Source organism: Mastigoproctus giganteus, chromosome 9, assembly GCF_048544385.1.
Source record: "Mastigoproctus giganteus isolate SK-2022 chromosome 9, ASM4854438v1, whole genome shotgun sequence".
Lineage (NCBI taxonomy): Eukaryota > Metazoa > Arthropoda > Arachnida > Uropygi > Thelyphonidae > Mastigoproctus > Mastigoproctus giganteus.
In genome coordinates, this window is record NC_143583.1 from 68,003,462 (window position 1) to 68,030,352 (window position 26,891).

Consider the following 26,891-nt stretch of genomic DNA (forward strand, 5'->3'; position numbering starts at 1 on the left):
ACAGCTTGCAAAATCCTAATTTTATCTGAGATTGGCAAAGCTATCTGCTTTCTTGGTGCCAAACCAATAAACATACACTAACTATTGAAATTAACTTCCAGCCAATACTCATTTCACTACCATACTGCAAGAAAAGAGTGTGAGAAATCTTAACAAATGATTTCTCACAGTCAGACTGCAAGCTCAATTACTTCAATATATATTTGAAGCATTCTGTCATTTTTAAATGTGAATATTGTAATAAAAAAGTAAAAATTCAGATTAACTGAATTTTTACTTTTTACTGAATTACTTTTTACATTATACTGAATGTAAAATAGAATTAGCTTAATGAGAAATTGGCAAGGACCAACCACATAGGATGTTATAACGCATTGGGATGTTAAAATTTGGGTCGCTACAAAGAGCTTCAACTGTATAAGGATCTTTGCTAATATCAGAGAAGGCATTAAGGATTCAAAGAAACACTAATGGGGGAAGGAAGAGTTGTTGAGACTTCTGAAAACATAGATTGAGATTTGCAGTAGTTAGAAATAGGGAGGAACTAAGTTTTTCACTACTTCAAGTTACCCTATTCAGTTATATGATAACTCGGGAAATAGTATGATACTGCAGAGTCAGTTGATGGATTCCTGTAATACTAAGGAAGTGAGTGCTAGAGGTGAATAAGAGACTACTGGACCACAGAAAAATAAAGGGAAATTGGCGGGGAAAAATAACGGGAAATTTGAACAGCTCTTCAAATAACGTAAGAACAAATCAAATCTAATTGGAAAAAGTACTCCAGTAAGAAACTAAATGGGATGTGTTATAAGGATGTAATAACACACCTACCATTTTCATATCAATGTCAGAAGTATAATTAATAAACCAAGATCCACAAATTTGATATAACCAGTTAAATCAATGAATGCCTGACATAACAGGAATATATCAGACACATGAAAAATACAAACTGTACAGTAAAGACAGGTGTGAAATAAAAAGAGCAGAGGCATTTTGTTTCTAATCAGCAAGCTCAGATTCAAGCGAGGTATATCCATCAGATGTGGAATCTGAATAACACAAACATTTTAGCATGATATAAAAAGTGCAATGGCTTTTCCACTGTATTCTTTATATTAGAACTAATGAATGCATTAATTATAATGATCAGTTATACTTGCAAATGGAGTGGGCAAGCAGACTGCAACGTATCATTACGAGGAACTTTTACTATCAAGACAAAGATTAAGATCTGTGAACAGGACACTCGCCAATTAGTAAACTGTTCTTGGACCATCTAGAACACTGGTTCCAAAACTACTACAGACCCTTTCAAAAATCAAAAAAGTTTACGGACCCCTTAAAAAATCAAAATAAAGTTTGCAGACCCCTATATACATATAGTTAAATAGATTAAATAAGTGTATGAGTAGGGTGCTGACCTGACAGGTGTTACTACAATGGAGAAAATTAAAAGCAGATTACCTACAAAATTATATAAATAAAATTAAATGAAAATATATAAATGGTACTTAATGCTGCAGTTCCTAAGATTTTAACTATGTTTTCAAGGGTTGGCAGCCAAAACCAAAGGAAGCATGGCAATGCGCAAGGTCTCTGTTTCGATGTATACATAGCAGCCAGAAAAAGCGGGCAAACGTATACATCATAGCCGACCCAACAGAGATAAAAAAGAAATAAATAAAACAAAACCAAAATAATACTAAAATAAAGTGTAAAAATAAAGCTAAATTTTAAACCAATTGATCCCAGTTAAAGAAAAACCATTTCAAAAATGATTCCACTTAAAGAAAAAAAAATTTATGATTCTAGTTAAATAAAAAATAGAAATTAGCAAACAGCCCTACCCGAATATTAACAAAGAAAGCGAAATATGAGGACAAAAGAAACTATTCTCTTTTGTCCTGATATTTCACTTTCTTTGTTAATATTTGGGTAGGGCTGTTTGCTATTTTCTATTTAACTAGAATCATAAATTTTTTTCTTTAAGTGGAATAATTTTTTAAAAGATTTTTCTTTAACTGGAATCAATTGGTTTTAAATTTAGCTTTATTTTCACACTTTATTTTAGTTTTGTTTTATTTATTTCTTTTTGATCTCTGTTGAATTGGCTATGATGTACACTTTTCTGGCTGCTACGTATACATCATAACAGAAACATAGACCTTGCATATTGCCGTGCTTCCTTTGGTTTTGGAACAAAATCTTAGGAACTGCAGAATTAATTTATTTATCTATATAATTCTAAAATATAATTCTATATTTATCTACCTAAATTTACCTTTATTTCATTATGGTTGCTGGGCACTTCTGCTATTACTAGCAGTGTCCCGCATCCATAATCCATTATTATTTAATGTTTTATCATTACAACCTATTATTATTATTATTATTAGTGAGTGAGTTAGTGAGTGAGTGAACACTGGGTTTTCTGAAAAGAAAATTCAAAGTTTTATGTTTAAAATAACTCAACTTTATTCTTATTTTTACATAAACACAGTATATAATAACTTTATTTATCATCAATTTGTTATACATAGAATGTATAATTTGACCAGTTCTAGAGGGTCTGTTTCGTGGACCCCCTGGAACTGATCTATGGACCCCCAGGGGTCCGTAGACCCCAGTTTGGGAAATGCTGTTCTAGAAGGCTGCTCTCTAGACCAACTTATTAAGGATAGTGATCCCAAGTAGAGGGATCAGTACCACTAACTTGTTTAGTGTTAAAGATGCATATGATATTAAAATCTGAAGGTTAAGTTAAGTAGCCACTAACAATGAACATAACATTCTGTAATAGGAACTATCCAAGGAAATTGCAATTATTAAAGGTGAAGGATTTTAATTTTCTTAAAAGATTATACTGGCAACATCATCTGAATTCATTTTTGGGGCAGCTGAAATTCCTAAAAGATGTATATGCCAAACTGTAAATGTTTCAGAAAATAATTCTAGATACCCACTGTTTCATTCCTTTAAAAAATTATACAGCACACACCGAAAACCAAAATGAACGATCGAATATTAATGAAATTTGTGAAAACACTGCCTGAGATCAACAGATAATCATGCGGCCCTGTACAATATGGAATGCATAAAATAGTTTGTAATCAGATTACTAGGGAGATGACAGTGCCAAGGCAATTGTGAAAAAAATCTGGCAACGTTGTCCAAGTAAAGAATCTTTGGCATATAGAAACATCAAAAAGAAAGCATATTGGTCCGGTACACGGGAGTACTGGGATCATAGTACAGATGACCTTAAGTAGACGAGCAACGAGCTGAACAGGTTGTTTTGCATCTATATTCAAACAAGAATACACCTAATGCTCAGTTATCATACATCCGATTTCATACCAATACCATCTATCTGACATATATAGAGGGCGCTGACTCTCTTTAAAAATTACAGCTGTGAATTACAGGCTCAGAAAAAGCGATAAGTGTTTGCCTTTTTATTTACCTAATTGTTATTTTATATTGTACTTTATACATAGTCTTATAGTTATTGTTATGCTGGTTATTTTTATTTTTAATTTAGATAGAGTTTTTGTAGATTACCTTAATATACGTTAAACCATTATTTCGTTCGAATCTTGCGGCCATTGTTTTTGTATAGAGTAGTAGGAAATTCAAATTTTTAATTGTGGTAACTAGGCAGCTCTAACGTATAATTATATAGCATAATACGCATCACTGCATTTACGATTCTATTAGATAACGTAGTATTGACAATTAATTAATTAAATTTACTGATCTTATTAATTTAAAATATCATGCCCCAGACTAGAGCAGCAAAGCAACGGGCACAAATCGGCTGGAGTGCTGTGACTCGGGGGAGAACTGAGGAGGCAATTCTCCAATGCATCACAGCGTAAAAAAAAAAATGTGCAACTTGAGAAATGTTTGCCGAACTCTCTAGAACAGAACATGACCTAGCCAAGGAGGATGTCTTTGTGTGTGCCAGGTGCAGAGAGTGTCTAGAAATTAGGCATCAACTCAGCGTTCTACTGGGCATCTATGAGAGCTTCGAAGATGCCTTAGAAGAAATTAACATGAGGGGCCCGTCAAGCTCTCAGCTGCCCAACTCAACGCCAGAGCTCACTCCTGGGCATCAGGCAACACAGTGGCAATCTCCAAGGCAGAATGCACTGGTTCCAAAGGAACTAGTTATTGTTGGTGACCCTATTGTCAGGGAGACAGGGAATATATTGTGTAAAAAGGATAGATGGAACAGGACCAGGGTATGTATGCCAGGGGCAAATGTTGATGACGTTGTAAAGCATATATCATCTTTTAAGGGCACAAAGGGTGATATTGTTGTACACGTTGGCACCAATGACATTAAGAGTAGGAGATCTGCAGATTTACTTAACAAGTACAGGTCCGCTGCAAAAAAGTTGCGAGTTAGGGTTAAATTTGAAAGTGTCTGCAATTCTGCCCAGACATGATAGGAGGGAATACATGATGAGAGCCTTGTCAATCAATTCGGCCCTGGAGGGAATGTGCAAGGCTACAGGGTAGAATTTTTTTCAGTATGGTCTGTGCTTGTTAACAGGAGAGACTGCTTCTACAGGGATGGGATACACTTAAATAGAAAGGGTGCAAGAATATTTGCTGATGCTACTGAGGCAGTGTTAGGTGGATCGGAAAACTGCTAGCTTGGGGGGATTCACAGACTAAAAGGTTAAAAGTAGCTGCAGGCAGAGGTGAAGGTGATTCTTGCAATACTTCTATTAGAATAAGCAGCGGCATGGAGCGAGAGGTGTTGGGGGTTTCAGGGACTGATGGCAGTCATCGTGAAACAGGTGGGTATATGGGATGTGTTACGGTAACTAATAATAAGAATAGGTACATATATACCAATGCTAGAAGTATAGTAAATAAATTTGATGAATTTGAAGTTTTGGTCAAGATATCAAAGGTGGATATTGTTGGGATAGCAGAGACGTGGTGTCACACAGATATAAGGAATGCAGAACTGGAATTTGGGGAGTACAATGTGTACAGAAAGGATAGGAAGGGAGGAAGTGTTATGCTGTTAATTAAGAAAAACAAAATCAAAAGAAGTGCATTGTTGAGTCAGTCTGGTGTGACATAAGCACTTTGAAAGCAAAAATAAGAGTAGGAGTGTGTTATAGGCCTAATGACTCGAATGAGTACAATGAACAATTGTACAGAGAAATAGAGTGGGCTAGTAAATCAGAATGTCTTATAATGGGGGATTTTAACTTCCCAGATATTGACTGGAACTTGTGGGTTGGTCACTCACACACTAGTAAGACTTTTGTGGATTTATTGGATGATTGTTTTCTGCAGCAGCATGTTCGAGAGGCAACCAGAGAGATTAATACTCTTGATCTGGATATCAGCAGTGATCATTCGTGTATTAAGAATTTGCAGATAAAGGAAACATTAGGTGGTAGTGATCACAGTGTACTGATGTGGGATTTACTTAAAGATATAATTACCATCAGGGGTAAAGGAAAGGGTTTTTGCTTCCATAAAGGTGAATACAGTGGTCTCAGACAGTTTTTAAATTCTGTACTGTGGATCAACTGACGATGTTACCAACAGTAAATTCTAAGTGGGAAGCATTCAAGGAATTAATCGTGGATGCTACTAAAAGTTTCATACCTATTAAGAAATATTGTTCAAGGTTTAGGCCTAAATGATTATCAAATGAACTAATGAGACGTGACAGAGAAGAAAAATGCATGGGATGCATTTTTCAAGTGACTCAGAAGCCTATGGCAGATATAAGCTAGTCTGTAATCAGGTCACCAAGGAGGTTAGGCAGGCGAAGGCAGATTACAAGAAATCTTTGGCAAAAGATGCTAAGAAAAACAGCAAGGATTTCTTTACTTATATAAACGCTAAAAAGAAGGGGATGAATCTGATTGTTCCACTTGATATCGATGGTTCAACTATTGATGATCCTGTTCAGACAGCAAACTGAATGAGTATTTTGCATCTACATTCACACATGAGGAGTTATTAAGGTTTGAAAATGGCAGAAGGTTATCAAATTGTAGCAGGGTGCTTAATGATTTTGTAATAACTGAGAGCAAAGTGGAGGAGAAATTATTGAAGTTAAATATAAGAAAGGCACCTGGGGTGGATGGGATCTATCCAGTTATATTAAAGAAGGCAGCAAAGCAACTAAACAAACCCTTAGCCATAATTATGAGAGCATCCTTGGACTCAGGGGAGGTCCCCACGGACTGGAGTGTGCAAATGTATCCCCAATTCACAAAGGGAGATCGAAGGGTGACACGAGTAATTACAGACCAGTTAGTTTAACTTCTGTTCTGGGTAAAATAATGGAGTCACTGGTTAAAGATGCATTGCAGGATCATCTAGACAAGACTGCAGCAATAATTCAGACACAGCATGGGTTTGTTAAGGGAAAGTCTTGTCTGACAAATTTGATAGGATATTATGATGTGGTTACAAAGAAACTGGATGCAAAAAATAATTTTGATATCATATATTTGGATTCCAGGAAAGCTTTTGACACTGTTGCACATGGAAGACTATTATACAAATTGGAGCAGAATGGTATTAAGGGTAAGTTGCTACAATGGATAAAAGGATGGTTGAGTGGGTGGTGGTAATTAATGGGTGCTGCTCTTCGTGGACTAATGTTAGTGGAGTCCCACAGGGTTCGGTGTTGGGTCCTCTGTTGTTTTGTATATTTATCAATGATATTGATGAAGGTAAATCAGGCTTAGTGTCGAAGTTTGCAGATGATACAAAGGTTGGCAGGGTTGTTAATGACAGTAATGGCAGTGTGCTACTGCAACAGGATCTAGATAATTTGGGCAGATGGGCTAAGAAGTGGCAATTGAAGTTTAACCTTGACAAATGCAAAGTACTGCATGTGGGTAAAAGTAACTCCAGAGAAACGTACCAACTGTGTGGTACTACACTTAAGGTAGTAGAAAATGAAAAAGACCTGGGAGTAATTGTGCAGTCAGATATGAAGTTTTCTGAGCAATGCAGATAGGCTGCCAAGGCAGGTCATGGGGTTTTGTCAATGATATATAGGAATTTTGCTAGCATGGAAAAGGAGGTGATTGTCCCTCTGTATAAGGAAATGGTCAGGCCATGCCTTGAGTACTGCATACAGGTCTGGAGGCCTGATTTTAGGAAGGATGTAGATTTGCTTGAGCATGTACAGAGAAGGGCAAAAAAATTGGTGAGGGGAATGAAGGGATTCTCTTACCAAGAGAGGCTTAAGTTCTGCAAATTGCAGTGGACGGAGACAAGGCACCTGCGCGGTGATCTGATTTATGTGTATAAGGCCTTGAATGGGCTGAGCATGCTGAATTCTGATGGGATTCTTCCACTTGTTCAGATTACAAACCTAAGGGGTCATAAATTCAAATTAAGAAAAGACCGATGTAGAATAGATGTGCAGAAATTTGCCTTTAGCCAGCGGGTGATTAATTGCTGGAACAAACTTCCATCTGTCATTGTGGAAGTTGATAAGTTAAATAAATTTAAGGAGGAACTGGACAGGCATTTGGAGGGAATGGTGTGATTTTTTTTTTTTTTTTGGCTGATGCTGCATAAGCTCATACACTTGCTTTCTTGCATCACATGCCACTACTACTATTACTACTATATACACTATCTGAAGTTATGCACTGTTTAATTTTTTTGCCGCACTATGTTATTATTGCAAACAACTACTGTAATTATAAATTCCTCTGATACTTGGGATCAACCCAAATATAAGGAGAAAATTTTTTTTTATGAGATTAGAAGATAATGTGCCTTACAAATCTGAAAGTGAAATAAAAACAAAGGTTTTGGTTTTGCGTTCAGTATTGTTTTTGCAGTCTTTAGTACGTTGCTTTTGTGACTATGCATTCTCAGTTTACATAGTTTATAAGAATTTATATTAGAAATTAAAGTCCCTTTTAGTGTACAGTCAGGATCGAAGGACTTTCAAATATGTTTCAAAGTTTTGCTGCTGTAACCTCAGATATGTATGTCAGACAAATGGTATCTGTATTGAATCAAATGTATGATAACCGAGCATTAGGTGTATTCTTGTTTGAATAAGTTTCAAAGTTTTGGTTATTGTAATTTTCCTGGATTAGTTTTCGCACTAGAAGTGAAAAAATTTGTCAAAAGGAACACATCATTTAGGCATTTTCATCCGGATTCTATCCTCTAAGATAAATTAGTGTTCCTTTCCCAAAACTTATCTACTAAATGCTATGGACCAAGGGATCATTTTCACCTTCAAGCACTATTGTTTGAGAACTATAATTCAGGTCACTGCTGCTATCAACCAGAAAGAAGCAATAAATCTCACAATTCTGGAAGAGATATAACATTCCTAAGGCAGTATGAAATATTGCTAAAAATTGGAAAGACATCAAGCTATCCATCCATCATTATGATGGGTTGTTATAGAAAGTTTTGCCTTCTTTTTGATCATGACTTAAGATTCCCAAGAAATGAAAATGTCACACAGGAAATTTTAGATGTGACAAAATACCTTAATCTCGAAGTGATACTGAAGATATGAATGAGTTTCTGGAGTCTATTAGCCTTTTTGTACATGGCTATGAAGATTTCCAAGAAATGCAAATGTCACATAGGAAATTTCAGATATGGCAAAATACCTTGATCTGGAAGTGATACTGAAGATGTGAATGGGTTGCTGGAGTATCATAGAGAAGATCCTCGTGACCAATGACTTGATTGATTTGCAGACACAAATTCAAACTGCAGAAAGGAATGACAGTGATGACCTCTCCAGTACCCCTTCAAAGAGTCTGACCTCAAAAGTTAAGAGAAATCATGAAGTTGGAAGACTTCATGATTTCTCTTCCAATCCCAATGTTAAAAGATGATCTTTTCAGATTCATCCATGATGTCACCATATAAGGTCAATGCTATCAGCATTTAAAAACTAGACGTAGAATGTGTGTTCCATATGAACACTGTGTGAAATTAGACCAGCATGTCAAACATGGCATATAACACGACGTACTAAACTACACTGGCATTTCTGTGAGTCTTAAAATGGTTTTCATTCAGACAGGTTGTATATCGACTCCATGTCTATTTAAAAATAAAGTCACAAGAAAGAGATCATGAACAGTAGGTCCATCCAATGCTTAGCAGCATACTAACTACTTTTTTTCTCCATATAAATTTCAATGAAACAAAAAAGTATCCAAAAAATTATTTTCATATTATTGTATGTAAATATGTAACTTTGCCTTTGCAATAAGTTGCCATATTATTGCACTATTTAAAACAAATGGCACTGCCAACTAGTTTTTTGTCTGCTTTTTTTTTTTTTTTTCTGTCATTTAAGAGATCACTGGCTATATGACAGAGGATCAGCAAGTCATGAAAGAGGCTATCATACAATCATAACAGTGTCCCATCTTTTAAATAAATGGTAGATTAGCTATTTGTTTGAAAGTAGTACAATATCAGGCAACGTTGCAAAGTTGTTTTGGTTTTTAGGAGCATCAGCAACTTATACCATATTTCAGCATTGTGTACCATGTCTATACAAATGACTTAAAGAAGGATTAATAAACATTTAGAAGTAGATAAAAAAAATATAAAATTTGGGAGACATTTTATTTTTTATTTATTCAATTATCTGTTGATGTCATACATTACACAAGCTTTGTTCCCATCCATCATTCAGTGATTTTAACACTAACAACAATTCAGTCATAATGATTAATCACCTCTGTAAACAAAATTAACCTTAGATTCTGTTAATTCACTAATTTATTTAGATATTTCAAAATATTTTGTAAGCATAAAAAAGAATACAAGAATATGATCTGAACTACCTAAAATTTCAGCAAATTTTTAATGTGTATAAAGTGGCATGTAAAATTTCATAAGAAAGCCATTTCTTTAGCAGAAGTTGGTAGGTATCTATGCTAGTTAATTCAACCTTACCTATTTCTAAAGCAGTCAACACAAAGTACACATGTAGGATCTAGCCCACAATCACGGCAAGAATAGGTAGGTTCACCCATTTTAAAAACCCTTCCACAGAGAGTGGGAGGATTGTCCATGTTTTGTAATTCTTCAAACACTTTTTTAGGGTCATTACTATCAGCAATAAATCTTTCTAGTGGCTCATATAGTACACGTGTGGCTCCTTCATCATCGAATGTCAAATTCAGACAATCACAGTCTGGTTTAGGACTATAAATCGCAGGTACATTCCGTGCCCAAAATGCTCGAAGATCCAAATAAGTTAGAGATTTGCATTCAAATTTCTTTCTCCAGTCATGAATGGTAAACTGCAGATTACTATGAAATGATGATGGGGGCACGATATCACTTTCAACCTCGGCCATGACAGCTTTTAAAAATGTAAACCTGGAGAGAAAAACAAAAAAAAAATTAAAATATTGAAAATGTCATATATCAATTGGTTGGAAATTAATTTATTTTAAGTAATACAATATTTTAGGTGCATGTGCATTTTAATATTGCAAATTTTAAATTGACATCATTATACAAGGATGTTGTGAAAAATAATATCACTGGGAAAAAAAAAAAAAAAAAAGACAGAAAAAGTTTCCTTTTGTTTTTTTTTTTTTTTTTTTGTACATACAGTAATTCCTATTCTTTTTTTTCTATGCAAAAACTCTTTACCCTGCATGTCTACTTACACCCTATCATAAGAAAAATACAAGGTGGTCCAATCTGAATAACTGCTGATGTAAATAAGCATAACTTATGAGATTATAAAGATTTAATACATTATTATTATTAGCTATATGGTGCAAGGAAGCATGTGGCTTATGCTGTACCAGCCAAAAAAAAAAAAAAATTCCCGAATTATCCTGAGAGAGAGAAAGTCATAAGTAGAAGGAAATCACCAAGAAAGAGAAGAATGATGATATCCAGCTCAGGATCCTGGGTGTGCCGAGCCCATACTCACCAGATGTGAGTCCCTGGGGTTAACATAATGGAGCATCAGCTCACTATGCAAAAATGTCCACAAATTCTTAAGGAAAGTTTCTCAGGTCAATGGAGTGGATGGCTGCTTTCCATTGAATGAACAATACACTACCTGGATTTAACATCCTGTGACAATTTTTGTGGAGATTCTTAAAGGATAAAGTATTTAGTAATAAGCAAGGTGTCTGCTGGAGCTTTGGCAGCCAACAGTTTGAGAATATTTCTGAAGAACTGTGCCTTACTCTATCCAAAAGACTAATTTTTTGGAAATCAAAATGGCAGTCATATTGAAGAGATGTATATTTTCTTTATTTAAGTTTATGTAGGCCTTTTCTATTACGCTACATTAATTACAATACAGTAGAGCATTGATAGTAGTAGTAGTAGTGGCACTTGATGCAAGAAAGCAAGTGTAGGAGCTTATGCAGCATCAGCCAAAAAAAAAAAAAAAAAAAATCACACCATACCCTCCAAATGCCTTTCCAGTTCCTCCTTAAATTTATTTAACCTATCAACTTCCACAACGACAGATGGAAGTTTGTTCCAGCAATTAACCACCCGCTGGCTAAAGGCAAATTTCCGCACATCTATTCTACATCTATCCTTTCTTAATTTGAACTTATGTCCCCGTAGGTTCGTATTCTGAACAAGTGGGAGGATCCCATCAGAATTCGGCGTGCTCAACCCATTCAAGGCCTTATAGACCTCAATCAGATCACCGCGCAGGTGCCTAGTCTCCAGCCACTGCAATTTGCAGAACTTAAGCCTCTCTTGGTAAGAGGATCCCTTCATTCCCCTCACCAATCGTGTTGCTCTTCTCTGTACACGCTCAAGCAAATCTACATCCTTCCTAAAATGAGGCCTCCAGACCTGTACGCAGTACTCAAGGCGAGGCCTGACCATTGCCTTATACAGAGGGACAATCACCTCCTTTTCCCTGCTAGCAAAATTCCTATATATCATTGACAAAACCCCATGACCTGCCCTAGCAGCCTGTCTACATTGCTCAGAAAACTTCATATCTGACTGCACAATTACTCCCAGGTCTTTTTCATTTTCTACCACCTTAAGTGTAGTACCACACAGTTGGTACGTTTCTCTGGGGTTACTTCTACCCATATGCAGTACTTTGCATTTGTCAAGGTTAAACTTCAGTTGCCACTTCTTAGCCCATCTGCCCAAATTATCTAGATCCTGTTGCAGTAGCACACTGCCATTACTGTCATTAACAACCCTGCCAACCTTCGTGTCATCTGCAAACTTCGACATTAAGCCTGATATACCTTCATCAATATCATTGATAAATATACAAAACAACAGTGGACCCAACACCGAACCCTGTGGGACTCCACTAATAACATTAGTCCACGAAGAGCAGCACCCATTGATTACCACCCTCTGTCTTCTCCCACTTAACCATCCTTTTATCCATTGTAGCAACTTACCCTTAATACCATTCTGCTCCAATTTGTACAGTAGTCTTCCATGCGCAACAGTGTCAAAAGCTTTCCTGAAATCCAAGTATATGATATCAAAATTATTTTTTGCATCCAGTTCCTTTGTGACCACATCATAATAACCAATCAAATTTGTCAGACAAGACTTTCCCTTAACAAACCCATGCTGTGTCTGAATTATTGCTGCAGTCTTGTCTAGATGATCCTGCAATGCTTCTTTAACCAGTGACTCCATTATTTTACCCGGAACAGAAGTTAAACTAACTGGTCTGTAATTACTCGTGTCACCCTTTGAACCTCCTTTGTGAATTGGGGATACATTTGCACATCTCCAGTCCGTGGGAACCTCCCCTGAATCCAAGGATGCTCTCATAATTATGGCTAAGGGTTTGCTTAGTTGCTTTGCCGCCTCCTTTAATATAACTGGATAGATCCCATCCACCCCAGGTGCCTTTCTTATGTTTAACTTCAACAATTTCTCCTCCACTTTGCTCTCAGTTATTACAAAATCATTAAGCACATTGCTACAATTTGATAACCTTCTTCCATTTTCAAACTGTAATAATTCCTCACGTGTGAATGTAGAGGCAAAATACTCATTCAGTTTGTTTGCTATCTGAGCAGGATCATCAACAGTCGAACCATCGATGTCAAGTGGACCAATCATATTCATCCCCTTCCTTTTAGAGTTTATATAAGTAAAGAAATCCTTGCTGTTTTTCTTAGCATCTTTTGCCAAAGATTTCTCGTAATCCGCCTTTGCCTGCCGAACCTCCTTTGTGACCTGACTACAGACTAGCTTATATCTGCTACAGGCTTCTGCGTCGCCTGATAATTTATATGCATCCCATGCATTTTTCTTCTCTGTCACGAGTCTCATTAGTTCATTTGATAACCATTTAGGCCTAAACCTTGAACAATATTTCTTCATCGGTATGAAAAGTCTAGTAGCTTCCACGATTAATTCCTTGAATGCTTCCCACTTAGAATTTACTGTTTGTAACATCGTCAGTTGATCCCACTGTACAGAATTTAAAAACTGTCTGAGACCACTGTACTCCCCTTTACGGAAGCAAAAACCCTTTCCTTTACCCCTGACGGTAGTTACCTCTTTGAGTAAATCCCACTTCAGCACACTGTGATCACTGCCACCTAGTGGTTCCTTTATCTGCAAATTCTTAATACACGAATGATCACTGCTGATAACCAGATCAAGAGTATTACTTTCTCTGGTTGCCTCTCGAACATGCTGCTGCAGAAAACAATCATCCAATAAATCCACAAAAGTCTGACTAGTGTGTGAGTGACCAACCACAAGTTTCAGTCAATATCTGGGAAGTTAAAATCCCCCATTATAAGACATTCTGATTTACTGGCCCACTATTTCTCTGTACAATTGTTCATTGTACTCATTCGAGTCATTAGGCCTATAACACACTCCTACTCTTATTTTTGCTTTCGCAGTGCTTATGTCACACCAAACTGACTCAACAGTGCACTGTCCATCTATATCAACTGGATGCACTTCTTTTGATTTTATGTTTTTCTTAATTAACAGCATAACACCTCCTCCCTTTCTGTCCTGTCTATCCTTTCTGTACACATTGTACTCCCCAAATTCCAGTTCTGCATTCCTTATATCTTTGTGACACCACGTATCTGCTATCCCAACAATATCCGCCTTTGATGTCTTGACCAACACTTCAAATTCATCAAATTTATTTACTATACTTCTAGCATTGGTATACATGCTCCTATGCCTATTCCTTGTTACCCTAACACATCCCATATACCCAACTATTCCAGGATGACTGCCATCCGTCCCTGAAACCCCCAATACCCCTCGCTCCAGGTCGCTTCTTATTCTAATAGAAGTTGTGCAAGAATCACCTTCACCTCTGCCTGCGGTTACTGTTAAACTATTAGTCTTTGTATCCCCCCAAGCTAGCAGTTTTCCGACCCACCTAACACTGCCTCGATAGCATCAGCAAATATTCTTGCACCCTTTCTATTTAAGTGTATCCCATCCCTGTAGAAGCAATCTCTCCTGTTAACAAGTACAGTCCAGGCTGAAAAAAATTCTACCCCTTGAGCCTTGCACAATCTTTCCAGGGCCGAATTAATCGACAAGGCTCTCATCATATACTCCCTCCTATCGTGTCTGGGCAGAATTGCAGACACTTTCAAATTCAACCCTAATTCTCGGCTTTTTTTCAACAGTAACCTGTACTTGTTGAGTAATTCTGCCGGTCTCCTACTCTTAATATCATTAGTGCCAACGTGTACGACTATATCACCTTTTGTGCCCTTGAAAGATGATATCCGTTCTACAACGTCATCAACCTTTGCCCCTGGCAGACATACCCTGGTCCTGTTCCACCTATCCTTTTTACATAGCATGTTCCCCGTTTCCCTGACAACAGAGTCACCAACAACTAATAGTTCCTGTGGGACCAGCGCATTCTGCCTTGGGGTTTGCCGCTGTGTTGCGCGATGACCAAGTGCAAGCTCTGGCGTTGAAGTGGGCAGCTGAGAGCTTGATGGGCCCCTCAATTTATTTCCTTCGAGGGCATCCACCTTGTCCTTCAAACTCTCATATACGCCCATAACAACGCTGAGTTGTCGCCTGATTTCCTTACACTCCTTACATCGCGCACACACAAAGACATCCCCCATGGCAATATCATGTTCCGTTCCAGAGAGTTCGGCAAACATTTCACAAGTTGCACATTTTTTTTAGGCTGTGACGCGTTGGAGAATCGCCCCCCTCAGTTCTCCCCCGAGTCACAACACTCCTGCCACTTTGTGCCCGTTGCTTTGCTGCTCTAGTTCGGGGCATGGTAGTTTAAATTAATAAAATCAATAAATTAAATGTCAATAGCCTGAACTAATTGGAACCGGGGGTAGTTCGGACTTCAGATTTGTTCGGATTTTCGAAATTATCAAAATTACTGTTTTGGAGACAAAAAAAAAAAAAAAGTTTAGTAAGTTTACAAATAAAAACATTGGCTTTAAAATCTGACTGCCTAATTTTTTGTTAAAATCCAGTGCCTTTTCACACAACAAAGGTCCAGATATGAGTTCTCCCAAAACTTCGTCTGTGTGAACCACAAATAAATGGTATCTTCAAGGATGAGTCACTAGCTTTTCTCATAGCCTTTTTTTTTTTTTTTTTACCAATTGAATCAAGTTTCGATGCAAAATTTAAAATTTTTTCCTTGTTGTTTTTAATGTCTGTTATGATTGACTTTCCAAACTCGTAAAATTTTGCTAATGAACACCGCTTTCTCCATTTTAAAGTTATTTAAAATCTCAATATTCGATTCAATTGTTAAAAGACAAAGAAAACTACAGTTTGGTAAAATAAAACTCTGTTCAGAATCTTTTTACTCAGTATCTCACTTGCAATTTCGGTGTGCAGTGTTATTGATTGATGCTTATCTTGTTTTACTGTTTTAGCTTTTACAACCCCAAGAAAATGTCAATAAACAGAAATATCACATTACAAAGTGCGTTGTATAACAGATTACAAAGTGCTATGTTTGGTTAGTACTGTATGTATATTAATTAAACTATGTACGTAAGCGTAAATTTATTTTTATTTTACTAACCTGTTGATAATATTCTTCCGATTTTCACGTATCATTTAATTTTGTTAAATGGTAAGGGGGAAAAAAAAAAAAAAATGTGTAAATTTGTGCTTTATATATTCATTTTTATAGCCTGTGGCTAAAAAATTGCCTTTTAATAGAATCAAAATTTAACTCGCAAACATGATCACAATAACCAGCACTTACTGTAAATATTTTATGGCACCAGCATAAAAAAATAAATAAATGCTGGCTCGTTCACATTATTGACGTTCAAATTTTTGACGCTCTGTGTATATTTAAAGCATGTTTCCTTACTCATGGAAGATCCTGTTTTTCTGATTCCAATCAGATTGACAACAATGATAATTTTACTGTCATACTCAAACGTGGGTTAAATATTGCTAGCAAGATCGTTTCTTTGTTCAAGTCAATGTTGACAATAAAACTGACACATGATATAGCAACACTGCTATCATTAAAAGCATTAAAAATCGGACAAAGATGACTGTGAAACTGATGATAATACTACCAATGAAATTCCATATACAGGATTATCGAAAAGATGTCCTTTATTTCATGATAAAATAACAAAGCAAATACTTACATCAATCAATTGATTTATTTGTTAATATCTACAGGAATATCTCAAGTTTTACTTCATACCTTAGTATGTTTCAATATGAGCACCGTTTCATTGCTTGGCAAACATCCAAGCAGTAGTTGATCTATGTCCATGTGCGCTCAATCCAGCATAGCAGTTGCTATTGCAGCTGTGATCCTCTCTCTTAAATGGTGCAGATCACGAATCTTTTCTGAGTAGACTATGTTCTTTAGGTAGCCCCACAAGAAAAAGTCTAATAGTGTCAGGTCAGGACTTCTTGGTGGCTAAGGCTGACACTGACTGAGGTGATGCACGTAGGAGTCAATCTACGCACACTCATGGCACAGCCCAGGTCATTGTTGAAGTGTCAAATAAAACGTAGTGAGTAATCACACTGTTTGCTGCTATGATCACAGCAATCGATCAAATATTTTGAAAGATAAAAGGGGAATCGCAGACACCTTTTTTGATGACCCTGCATAATGAATTCAAATGATGCCACAGTCAAACCTCCCAAATATTATCTGGTTATCTATTACAGCAGCAGCTATTTTCTGACCGTGTTTAGGAAAACAAGTGAATCCCTCAAATCACCTGAAAATTGACAATTTTAGGTCTCAGAGTGGCCAAAAGTGATGTACTACTTGGTTTCTAAGTTTCACGATTAGTACACGAAAGGTTAGACTAAGTTAACAATTCACTAAACAAGTTTACTATTTATTTTTAGAAATTTTAGATTATCATTTGTTAAGATTGGCAGAGAAAATTTCATCCATTTATATTTACTTATATATGACCTAAAAGAAAATTAAAGTAATCAAAGGATTGCAGCCATTCAAAATGCATATACACAGGTCTTTGTCTACTGGAGAAATGGTTATATCAACTGACACTAAGACTTCAGTGAAGCAAGTGCACATCAGGTGCAAGCGTGCAGAACTAATTTTTTTCTTTCTTAATATACCATACATACTGTGGTATATACTTCAAAACAGTGAAAATATTTAAATTTTTACTGTACTTTTACAACATACACTGTATACTTACAATAATTGTGAAGGTACTGTACATAACTGTTGTGGCAACAAACAAGAATTCTTGAGATATGTACAAGCATTACTTTGATCCATATTATCAGATAAATGTGTGTCTATATACCCTTACCCACAAGGAGCAATTTTCCTGAACTCTTAATGTATACTCAATGATACCGGCAAAAAAACATGCAACACCTTTGCTCCAATGAATACTAACTCTACAAAATAAATTCCTTTTACCTACAAGCGCAGGCAACACTGATAAAAATTATCCCCCAAAGCCTTACAGAGACCAAGTCTTTAGTTAATCCGCAAGGCTTTCAGCACATAATCCCTTTTATCAAGTCTGGGCAGAATTGCAGACATATATACCTTCTCACCTAACTTGTGGCATATTTTATGCATGGTCCTATATTTATCCAACAAATGACCAGGCCATGTTGACTCAAATTCTTCTAGTAATCACCAAGTTTTAATTTGAGTTCAGTACACTCCTTACATCAGGTGCAAAGAAAAGAATCGCCAACCGAGCTTGGTTTGTCTACTAGAATGACCTTAGAATACATGCTATACAAACAAACAACTCATGACTCACACTGGAAATGCCATCAACCATTTCCAATTGAGTCATGGTGGTCTTGGACAACGAAGTGTAAGTGGATCTTGTAGCAACCATTATTTAGGCAAAATTTGAACTTGATTACAAAAATTACTAGTTACCAAAACTTTATCCACTAGTGAATATAAAATTAGGCTACCAAAGTTACCAGAAAGAATTTAACTTTAGCAGAAATACTTTAGAAAAAGTGAAGAATTACAAAATACTCTAAAAATTAATTTATTACTTTAAATAAGATTTAAAAATCACAAATTAAATTTAAACAAAAATGTTAAAAATGTATGCTAAATGTGTTCAGAAAGGTAATCAGAAGACACTAAATGTTTTATACAAACTAAGAGATATAATTCAAGGTTTAGATCAAAATGGAAAGCAATGAATTGACGAACTTAATGGCAGAGAAGAAAAATACATGGGAATGATTATAAACCAATGGGAATACAGTTCTACAATATATATAAACCAGTCTGTAATCAAGTTAAGGGGTTAGTCAAGCTAGACATGAGAAATCTGTGGTTAAGAATGCAAAGAAAAATAAGAATTCTTTCTTGAAGATAGAAACAAATAGAAGAAAAGGTGTGAATAACATTGTTCTACTGGATATATATGGAATAACTATTGATAATCTTGTACAGACTGTTGATAAAATGAATAAACATTTTTTTGCAACTACGTTAACACGTGAAGTTTTTGGAGACACGATTAGCAGAAGTCCCTCTAATATGGATTGGAAGCTAAATAATTTTGTGATAACTGGGAGTAGAGTGAAGAGAAACTGCTGTAGCTTAAAATGAGCAAAGCAACCGGGGTTGGTTGAACCTATACAATTATATTAAAGGAAGTGAAACCTTTGGCCATAATGAGTACATCCTTAGATTCGGGAGAAGTCCCTACAAACTGGAATGTGCAGATATATCTCCTCTTTAAAAGGGTGGTTCAAAAATACAGACCAATAAGTGTGATCTCTGTGCTAGGGAAAATAATGGAGTGAATAAGTAATACAAGAACATCTCAATAGCAGCAGAGCCATTGGCAATACAGCATAGATTTATTAAAGACATCATGTGAACAATCTGATTAGATACTATGAGGTTGTCACAAAGGAACTGGATGCAAAGGATAATTTTGACACTTCATATACTTAGATTTCAGTAAAGCCACCAATACTATACTAGGCATATAACTGTTGTATAAATTGAAGCAACATGGCATCAGTTGCAAGTTCTTATTATGAATAAAGGCATGGTCAAATGACAGGAAAGAGTGGTTATAAATATCCATTGCTCTTAATGAACTACTGTGAAGAGTGGAATATCACAGGGATCATATTCAGCACCTTACTAATTTTAATACTTTATTAATGATATTGATGTAGGTATTGCAAGTTTAATGTCTTAAGATTGCTGATGATACAAAGGTGGGCAGAAGGATTAATGACAGTAACTGAATCCAAGCGGATAAGTACAAGGGTACAGAATACAAGCATTTAAAAGACCACGGTTCAAGTCCACATGCCTACTAAATAAGGTGATATTCCACTATATCTTTTGAACTTGTGACGGTTGTGGACATCCTAAAGTATAATACAGAAAATTTATTTAACCAGGGTATGCTATTTCAAGAAGGTCTAGATAAACTAGACCTTGAGGACTCCACTAATGTTATTAGCGGAGTTCCCCAGGGTTTGATACTGGGCCAATTGTTGTTTTCTATAGTTATTAATGAAATTAGATTAGATTGTAGGAAGTTTTCTTTTAGCCAGCGAGTTGTTGATAGATGGAACAAGTTGCCCTCGCAGGTAGTTGAGGCTGACAGTTTGGATAAATTCAAAGGTCAACTGGATACTTACCTGTGTGAGGAGGGAAACACAATTTTTTTTTCTCTACTTTTTTTTTATTTTTTAAACTTTTTATTTTTTGCCAGTGCAGCAAAAGCCTGTGGCTTCCTTGCACTATATGGAGAATATTATTACTATATTGACAAAGGTGTATCAGGCTTAATGACTTAGTTTGCTAATGAACAAAGGTTGGTAGAATGGTTATGACAGTAATCAGGGAAAATTACTACAACAATATCTATAAAAATTAGGCAGATAGGTTGAGAAATGACATTTGAAGTTTAACACTGACAAATGAAATATTGCATATGGGTAGCAGTAATCCCAGATCAACGTAGCAACTGTGTGGTACTATGCTCAGGGAGAGAGAAAATGAAAGGCCTGGGGGCAATTGTGCAGTCAGATATGAAGTTTCCCAAGTAATGCACACAAGCTGCCAGGGGGTTTTGTCAGTGATATAATGCAACTTTGCTAACCAAAGAAGGTGATAAGGTTGTTGTTGTTATTTGGTTTTCAGGAGCATTAGCAACTAAGGCCATATTGCTCCAGGATATGCGGTGGTCATTCCCTGACCTTTCCGCATCCTCTGTATTTAGTGGTGACAGGCTCGAAACCTGGTCTAATCAAGAAGCGTGTGCTACGCACTGCTGCTCCTTCCCACCTGGCTACGGAGGCGCCAAGGTGATAACTAGGTGATTATCTGACTGTACAAGGCAATAGTTAGGCTGTATCATGAGTACTACAGGTCTGAATGTCTCAATAGAACTGGAACAGGTGCAGAGAAAGGCAACGAGATTGGTGAAGGGAACAAAAGGGTTGTCTTGCCAAGAAAGGCTTTAGTTCTGCAAGTTGCAGCATCTGCAGACTAGGCACTTTCAAGGAGATCTAAGTCAGGCATTTAAAACTTTCAATGCTGATGGCATTCTTCCTCCTACTAATACACATGTGACGGGCATGAGGCATTCACACTGAGGCAGGATGATTGCAAGACAGATGTGCAAAAATTTGCCTTCAGCTAGATGGTCAACTGCTAGAACAAACTTCAATCTGTTGTTGTGGAGGTGGGTAGTTTGAATAAATTCAGGGAAAAACTAGACAAATTATTGGGGAGGATAGACAGATGAGGGCTAATCCTTTGTAAGCTTGCTTTCTTGCATCATTTGCCACTACTAATACTCATTTGCTAAAAAATAGCAAATGAGGTTTAACATCAATAAATACAAAGTATTTGGACAGCAGTAATTCAAGAATAATATATCATTTTGGTAGCATAAAACTCAAGCTAGTTGATAAGAATAGCAGTGCAAAGAGGCTGAGAGAACAGCACTGAAAATGGGGTTCTGAAAATGATATACAAAGAGGTGATTATCCCATTGTCTAAGGCAATGGTATTAGTAGCAGTAAATGATATAAGAAAGCAAGTTTGTAGATCATCAACTGAGGAAAAAAAAAAAAAAAAAAAAAAAAACCATGCACTTCACCCATATGTCTTCCAAAAATTTGTCTAGTTCTTCCTTGAATTTATTCAAACCACCTGATTCCACAACAACAGATGGAAATTTCTTCCAACAATCAAGCACCAACTGGCTGAAGGCAACTTCTACACATCTATCCTGCAACCATTCCTCCTCAACTTCAATTAAGCCCCCCCCATGTGTGTGGTCTCAGCAAGAGGAAGAATGCTATCAACACTTAGCTTACTCAATTCATTCAAGGCCTTAAATACCTCAATCAGATATTCCACACATGTGCCTAGACTCCAGATGCTGCAATTTGCAGAACTGAAGCCTTTGTTGGTAAGAACACCCTTTTGTTTCCTTCACCAATCTGGTTGCCCTTCCCTGCACCTATTCCAACAGATCTACATCCTTCCTAAAGTGAGGCCTCCAGACCTGTATACAGTACTCAAGATGCAGCATAACCATGGTATTGTACAAGGGGATAATCACCTCCTTATGCCTGCTAGCAAATCTATATATCATTGACAAAACCCCATGAACTGTCCTGGCAGCCTGTCTGCACTGCTCAGATAATATCATATCTGACTGCACAATTACCCCCAGGTCTTTTTCATTATCCTCTACCTTGAGTGTAGCACAACACGGTATGTTAATCTGGGATTACTTCTACCCATATGCAGTACCTTGCATTTATCAATGTTAAACTTCAACTGCCATATCTCAGCATATCAACCTAATTTTCCTATGTCTTGTTGCAGTAACTTACTTATGGAACTGCTTACAGGTTTCAGAACATCACTTTAAAAAGGATATACAGTCAAACTTGGTTATAACAAGCATCAAAGGACTGACAAAATTTCCTCTTTATAACCGTTACTCGCTATATCAGTGATTGTGGAGATGAGGAAACCCCTGGGGCCATTAAACAATGAACACTTTATATCAGTGATGAGTTAAATCTACCTATTTTTTTTTAAATTCTCAATAACTTGATAAAAAGATAGATTCAAAAAACAAACAAAAAATTAGAGAGAAAAAAAATAATATAAGTATATACCTACATATTATTTGTATTAATATACTTGTATAAACTACAATACACTTAATATTAAACACAATTTATTTGTCTGTAATCTTAAAACCATACACTTAACACTAAACACAATTTATTTATCTGTAATAAAAAATTCTTTAATAATAAACATGATTTCAATTAGTCTTTATTTATGAATCTTAAAATTGAGGTTTGTTTTAAAGATTTCACTTTGATATTGCTTAAGTTTCCCCTCAAAACACTCAACATGTTAAGTCTCATTACTTGCATCAGTTCCTTCAAAAAAATTGACTAATGTGTCCATTGCACCTTGAGCTTGTGGGCACTGATTTTCATTCACTTTCAATTGTCATCATATCATCATCACAATCATTGTCTTTACCATCACCGTTATCGTCTTTGTTGAGCATAGCATCTGCAATATCACTCTCTGTAGGGAGACCACTAGTCAATAAGTTATCATCGACTCGTAAAAATTCATCAAAGTTATCTGTATTAAAACCTACAATGTTGTCACGTAGCAACCATTCGAATAATGGTAAGTTGTTTTCATCGTTTCCATCTTCTTCATTTACAACTGAAATTTGATTTGAATTTAATTTCAATTTCTTGAAGCAATTCGATATGGTTGTCGAAGTAATGTTGTTCCACGCATCATTCAATAAATTTATAGCATCCAATATCGATATAGACTCGGTAAGTTTCTGTTCTCTTTGACTGATCAGATGTAGAACTAGAAATCTTTTATAAAATCCTTTCAAACTCTTGATTTACAACCAATGTCCATTGGTTGTAAAATTGATGTTGCATTGGGAGGCAGAAACACTAGCTTAATGTTGGACAATATTTGAATCTGCAGATGTGCTGGACAGTTATCAACTAACAATAAAATATTTTTCTTCTTTTCTGAATAGCTCCTTATTCCAATCATTTATGTATTGCCGAAAAATATCCAAAGTCATCCAAGCTTTCTTGTTTGCAGTGCAATCCACAAGAAGTTTCCTTACGTTTTTTAAACACCAAGGTTTTAACAATTTTCCGATAACAGTTTTTTTTTTTTTTTTATCAGTTCCTGTCATATTTGCGCATACGAGCACTGGCAAGAGAGCCTTTGATTTTTTCTTCCACCAACACATTTTCCCCTTTTGAATTTAAATGTATTGTCAGGTGTCAAATTATAAAAAAGTCCTGTTTCATCGGTGTTGTAATAGTAGTATTAAGAGAGGCTTGTGATTCAAGAAAGCAAGCGTATGAGCTTATGTAGCTTCAGGCAAAAAAAAAAAAAAAAAAAAAAAACTTCACACAACCATTCACTCTAAAAGTTTGTCCAGTGCCTCCTTGAATTTATTTAAGCTATCAACTTCCACAATGACAGATGGAAGTTTGTTCCAGCAATTAACCACCCGCTGGCTAAAGGCAAATCTCCATGCATCAATTCTACAACTGTCTTTTCTCAATTTGAATTTATGCCACCTCAGTTCGTAATCTAAGTAAGGGGAAGAATCCCATCAGAATTCAGCATGCTCAACTTATTCAAGGCCTTATACATCTCATTCAGATCACCTTTTGCAGGTGCCTAGTCTCCAGATGCTGCAAGTTGCAGAACTTAAGCCTTTCTTGGTAAGAGGACCCCTTCGTTCCCCTCACCAATCTTATTGCCCTTCTCTCTCTCTACATGCTCAAGCAACTCTACATCCTTCCTAAAATGAGGCCTCCAGACCTGTATGCAGTACTAAAGGCATGGCCTGACTATTGCCTTATACAAAGAGAGAATCACCACCTTTTCCCTGCTATCAAAATTCCTGTATATCATTGACAATACCCCATGACCTGCTCTGCATTGCTCAGAAAACTTCATATCTGACTTCAAAATTACTCCCAGATCTTTTTCATTTTCTACCACCCTAAGTGTAGTACCACACAGTTGGTACATTTCTCTGGGGTTACTTCTACTCATATGCAGTACTTTGCATTTGACAATGTTAAACTTCAGTCGCCACTTCTCAGTCCATCTGCCCAAATTTACTAGATCTTGTTGCAGTAGCACAACTGATGTAGGTCTTCGTCATTGAAATCTTTCCTGATTTCTGTCCAAACATGGTCAATTCATTAATTTGCCATTATTGGATCTGCAGATCGAGATTCTCCACTAATTTTTGCATAAAAGATGTTATGTCGGTTTTTAAATCGATCCAGCCAGCTGCTGTTATACACAAAATCATCAAATGTTTAGCAAATTTTTCCGCTTGAGCCTTCAAGATATTTTGAAAATCCAGCACTTTTGTGTGGTGAACCATTGAAGCAATGCTTCGTCAACATTTGTAACCTCTCACTTTCGAATCCCCCCCCCCCCGGTTATGTTCTTTTCCAGTGCTGGTATGTAAACATCTTTATTCGTCCACAATGTCGATACACTTGAAGAGGACAAAGAAAACTTTTTACACACTTCATTTTTTGCACCACGTTTTAACTCTCAAATAATTTCGACTTTTTCATGAATCGAGAGACACTTTCTTTTGTTAGTATTCATGTTTCCGAAGGAAGGGTTAATTTCTAACTGATTTTACTTTAAAATGATAAAGTGATCTGCATACAGAGTTCTTAGAAGTCCCGAAATGCATACAAAATTCATAAGTCCCGAAATAAATTTATGGTTCAGTGAATACAAGACAATCTGTAAACAGGGTAATATGACAAGCAGAACGCCAATGCATTATTGTATAGCCCATCCCCAGAAGGACAAAGTCATAAACTGGCCGCTAATCCGATGCAGGTAGTCATAAAGCTAAGTTGCCCTTTTCATTTTCGTCTATTCCAAGAATTGGATTTTTCTGACTACCCGAGCAATTAAGAATGTTTGCATAGTTACTAAAATATGTTCGGTATACCCGTGCAGTATGCTCATTATAACAGTGAGCGACTGGAATACGTATGGGAATATGCATAAATTAAAATCATTATGGCTTTTTGCTCGTTACAGCCTTGATACTTTGGTTGAAAACAAATTTTTGCACATTTATCCTGCAACTATCCTCTTTTTTTCTTTATCACCCTATGTGTATCATATGAGAAAGAGTAGGGATACCATCAGCATTTAGTTTACTCAATCCATTTAGAACCTTAAAAACACTTCAATCAGGTGCCTTACTCCCAGATGCCACAATGTGCACAAATGATGTTGGTAAAGGCATCCTTTTCTTCATGACTAATCTTGCTGATCATCTCAGCATCCATTCCAACACATCTACATCCTTCATAAAATGAGGCTACCAAGTCTTTATGCAGTATTTAAGGTGTGGCCAAAAAATTCCTTTACACAAGAGGATAATCACCTTCTTGCTCCAGCTAGCAAACTTCCAGTATATCACTGACAGAACTCCAAAAGCTATCCTAGCAGCTTACCCTGTTCAGAACTTCATGTCGAACTACACAATTGTATTAGTATCAGCAATAATAAAAGAAAGCAAGCTTATACAATCAGCAAAAGAGAGGGGAGGAGGAACACTATCACCTGTTCATCACCTCGAACATTTTGTCTAGTTCCTTCTTCAATCTATTCAAACTACCCACTTCAACAACATCAGATGGAAGTTTGTTCCAACAATAAACTACTGCTGGCTAAAGGAAAACTTCCACACTGATTCTGCAACCATCCTTCCTCAATATAAATTTATGCCCTCTTGTGCGTAGTCAGAGCGGGAGGAAGGATTCCATCAGCACTAAGCTTACTTGATCCATTTAAAGCCATAAATGCCTCAATCAGATCTCCTCACAGACACCTAGATTCCAAGCACTGCAGCTTGCAAAACTGAAACCTTTCCTGGTGAGAGCATCCTTTTGTTTCCGTCACTAAATTTCACTGCTCTTCTATGCATCCATTCCAACAAATCCACATCCTTCCGTGAGGCTTCCAAACCTGTATACAGTACTGAAGATTATCCCAGTGGCTTATACAATGAGATAATCATCTCATCCCTACTAGCAAAATTCTTGTATATCATTGACAAAATCTTATGAACTGTCCTGGGTGCCTGCCTGCACTGCTCAGAACTTCATATCTGTCTGTTACCAAACAGTGGGTATGTTAATCTGGGATTACTGCTACCTATATGAAGTACTTGGCATTTGTCAATGTTAAACTTCAACTGCCATTTCTCAGTCCATCGGCCTAATTTTTTTTAGATCTTGTTACAATAGCATACCCTAATTACTGTCATTAACAACTCTAGTACCATCTGCAAACTTAAAAATCAAACCAG

The 26,891-nt window shown here is 36.5% G+C and overlaps 1 protein-coding gene across 2 annotated transcripts in view; it reads right to left on the reverse strand.

Moving 5' to 3' along the window:
• The window catches only part of Ubr1 (Ubr1 ubiquitin ligase), a 221,061-nt gene that overhangs the window by 181,633 nt on the left and 12,537 nt on the right, over positions 1-26,891 (reverse strand). For both annotated transcript variants that reach the window (XM_090381546.1, XM_090381547.1), the window contains exon 2: positions 9,958-10,386. In XM_090381546.1, coding sequence (XP_090237672.1) covers positions 9,958-10,364 — 407 coding nt within the window. In that variant the 5' untranslated portion in view covers positions 10,365-10,386. The remainder of the gene's footprint in view (positions 1-9,957; positions 10,387-26,891) is intronic.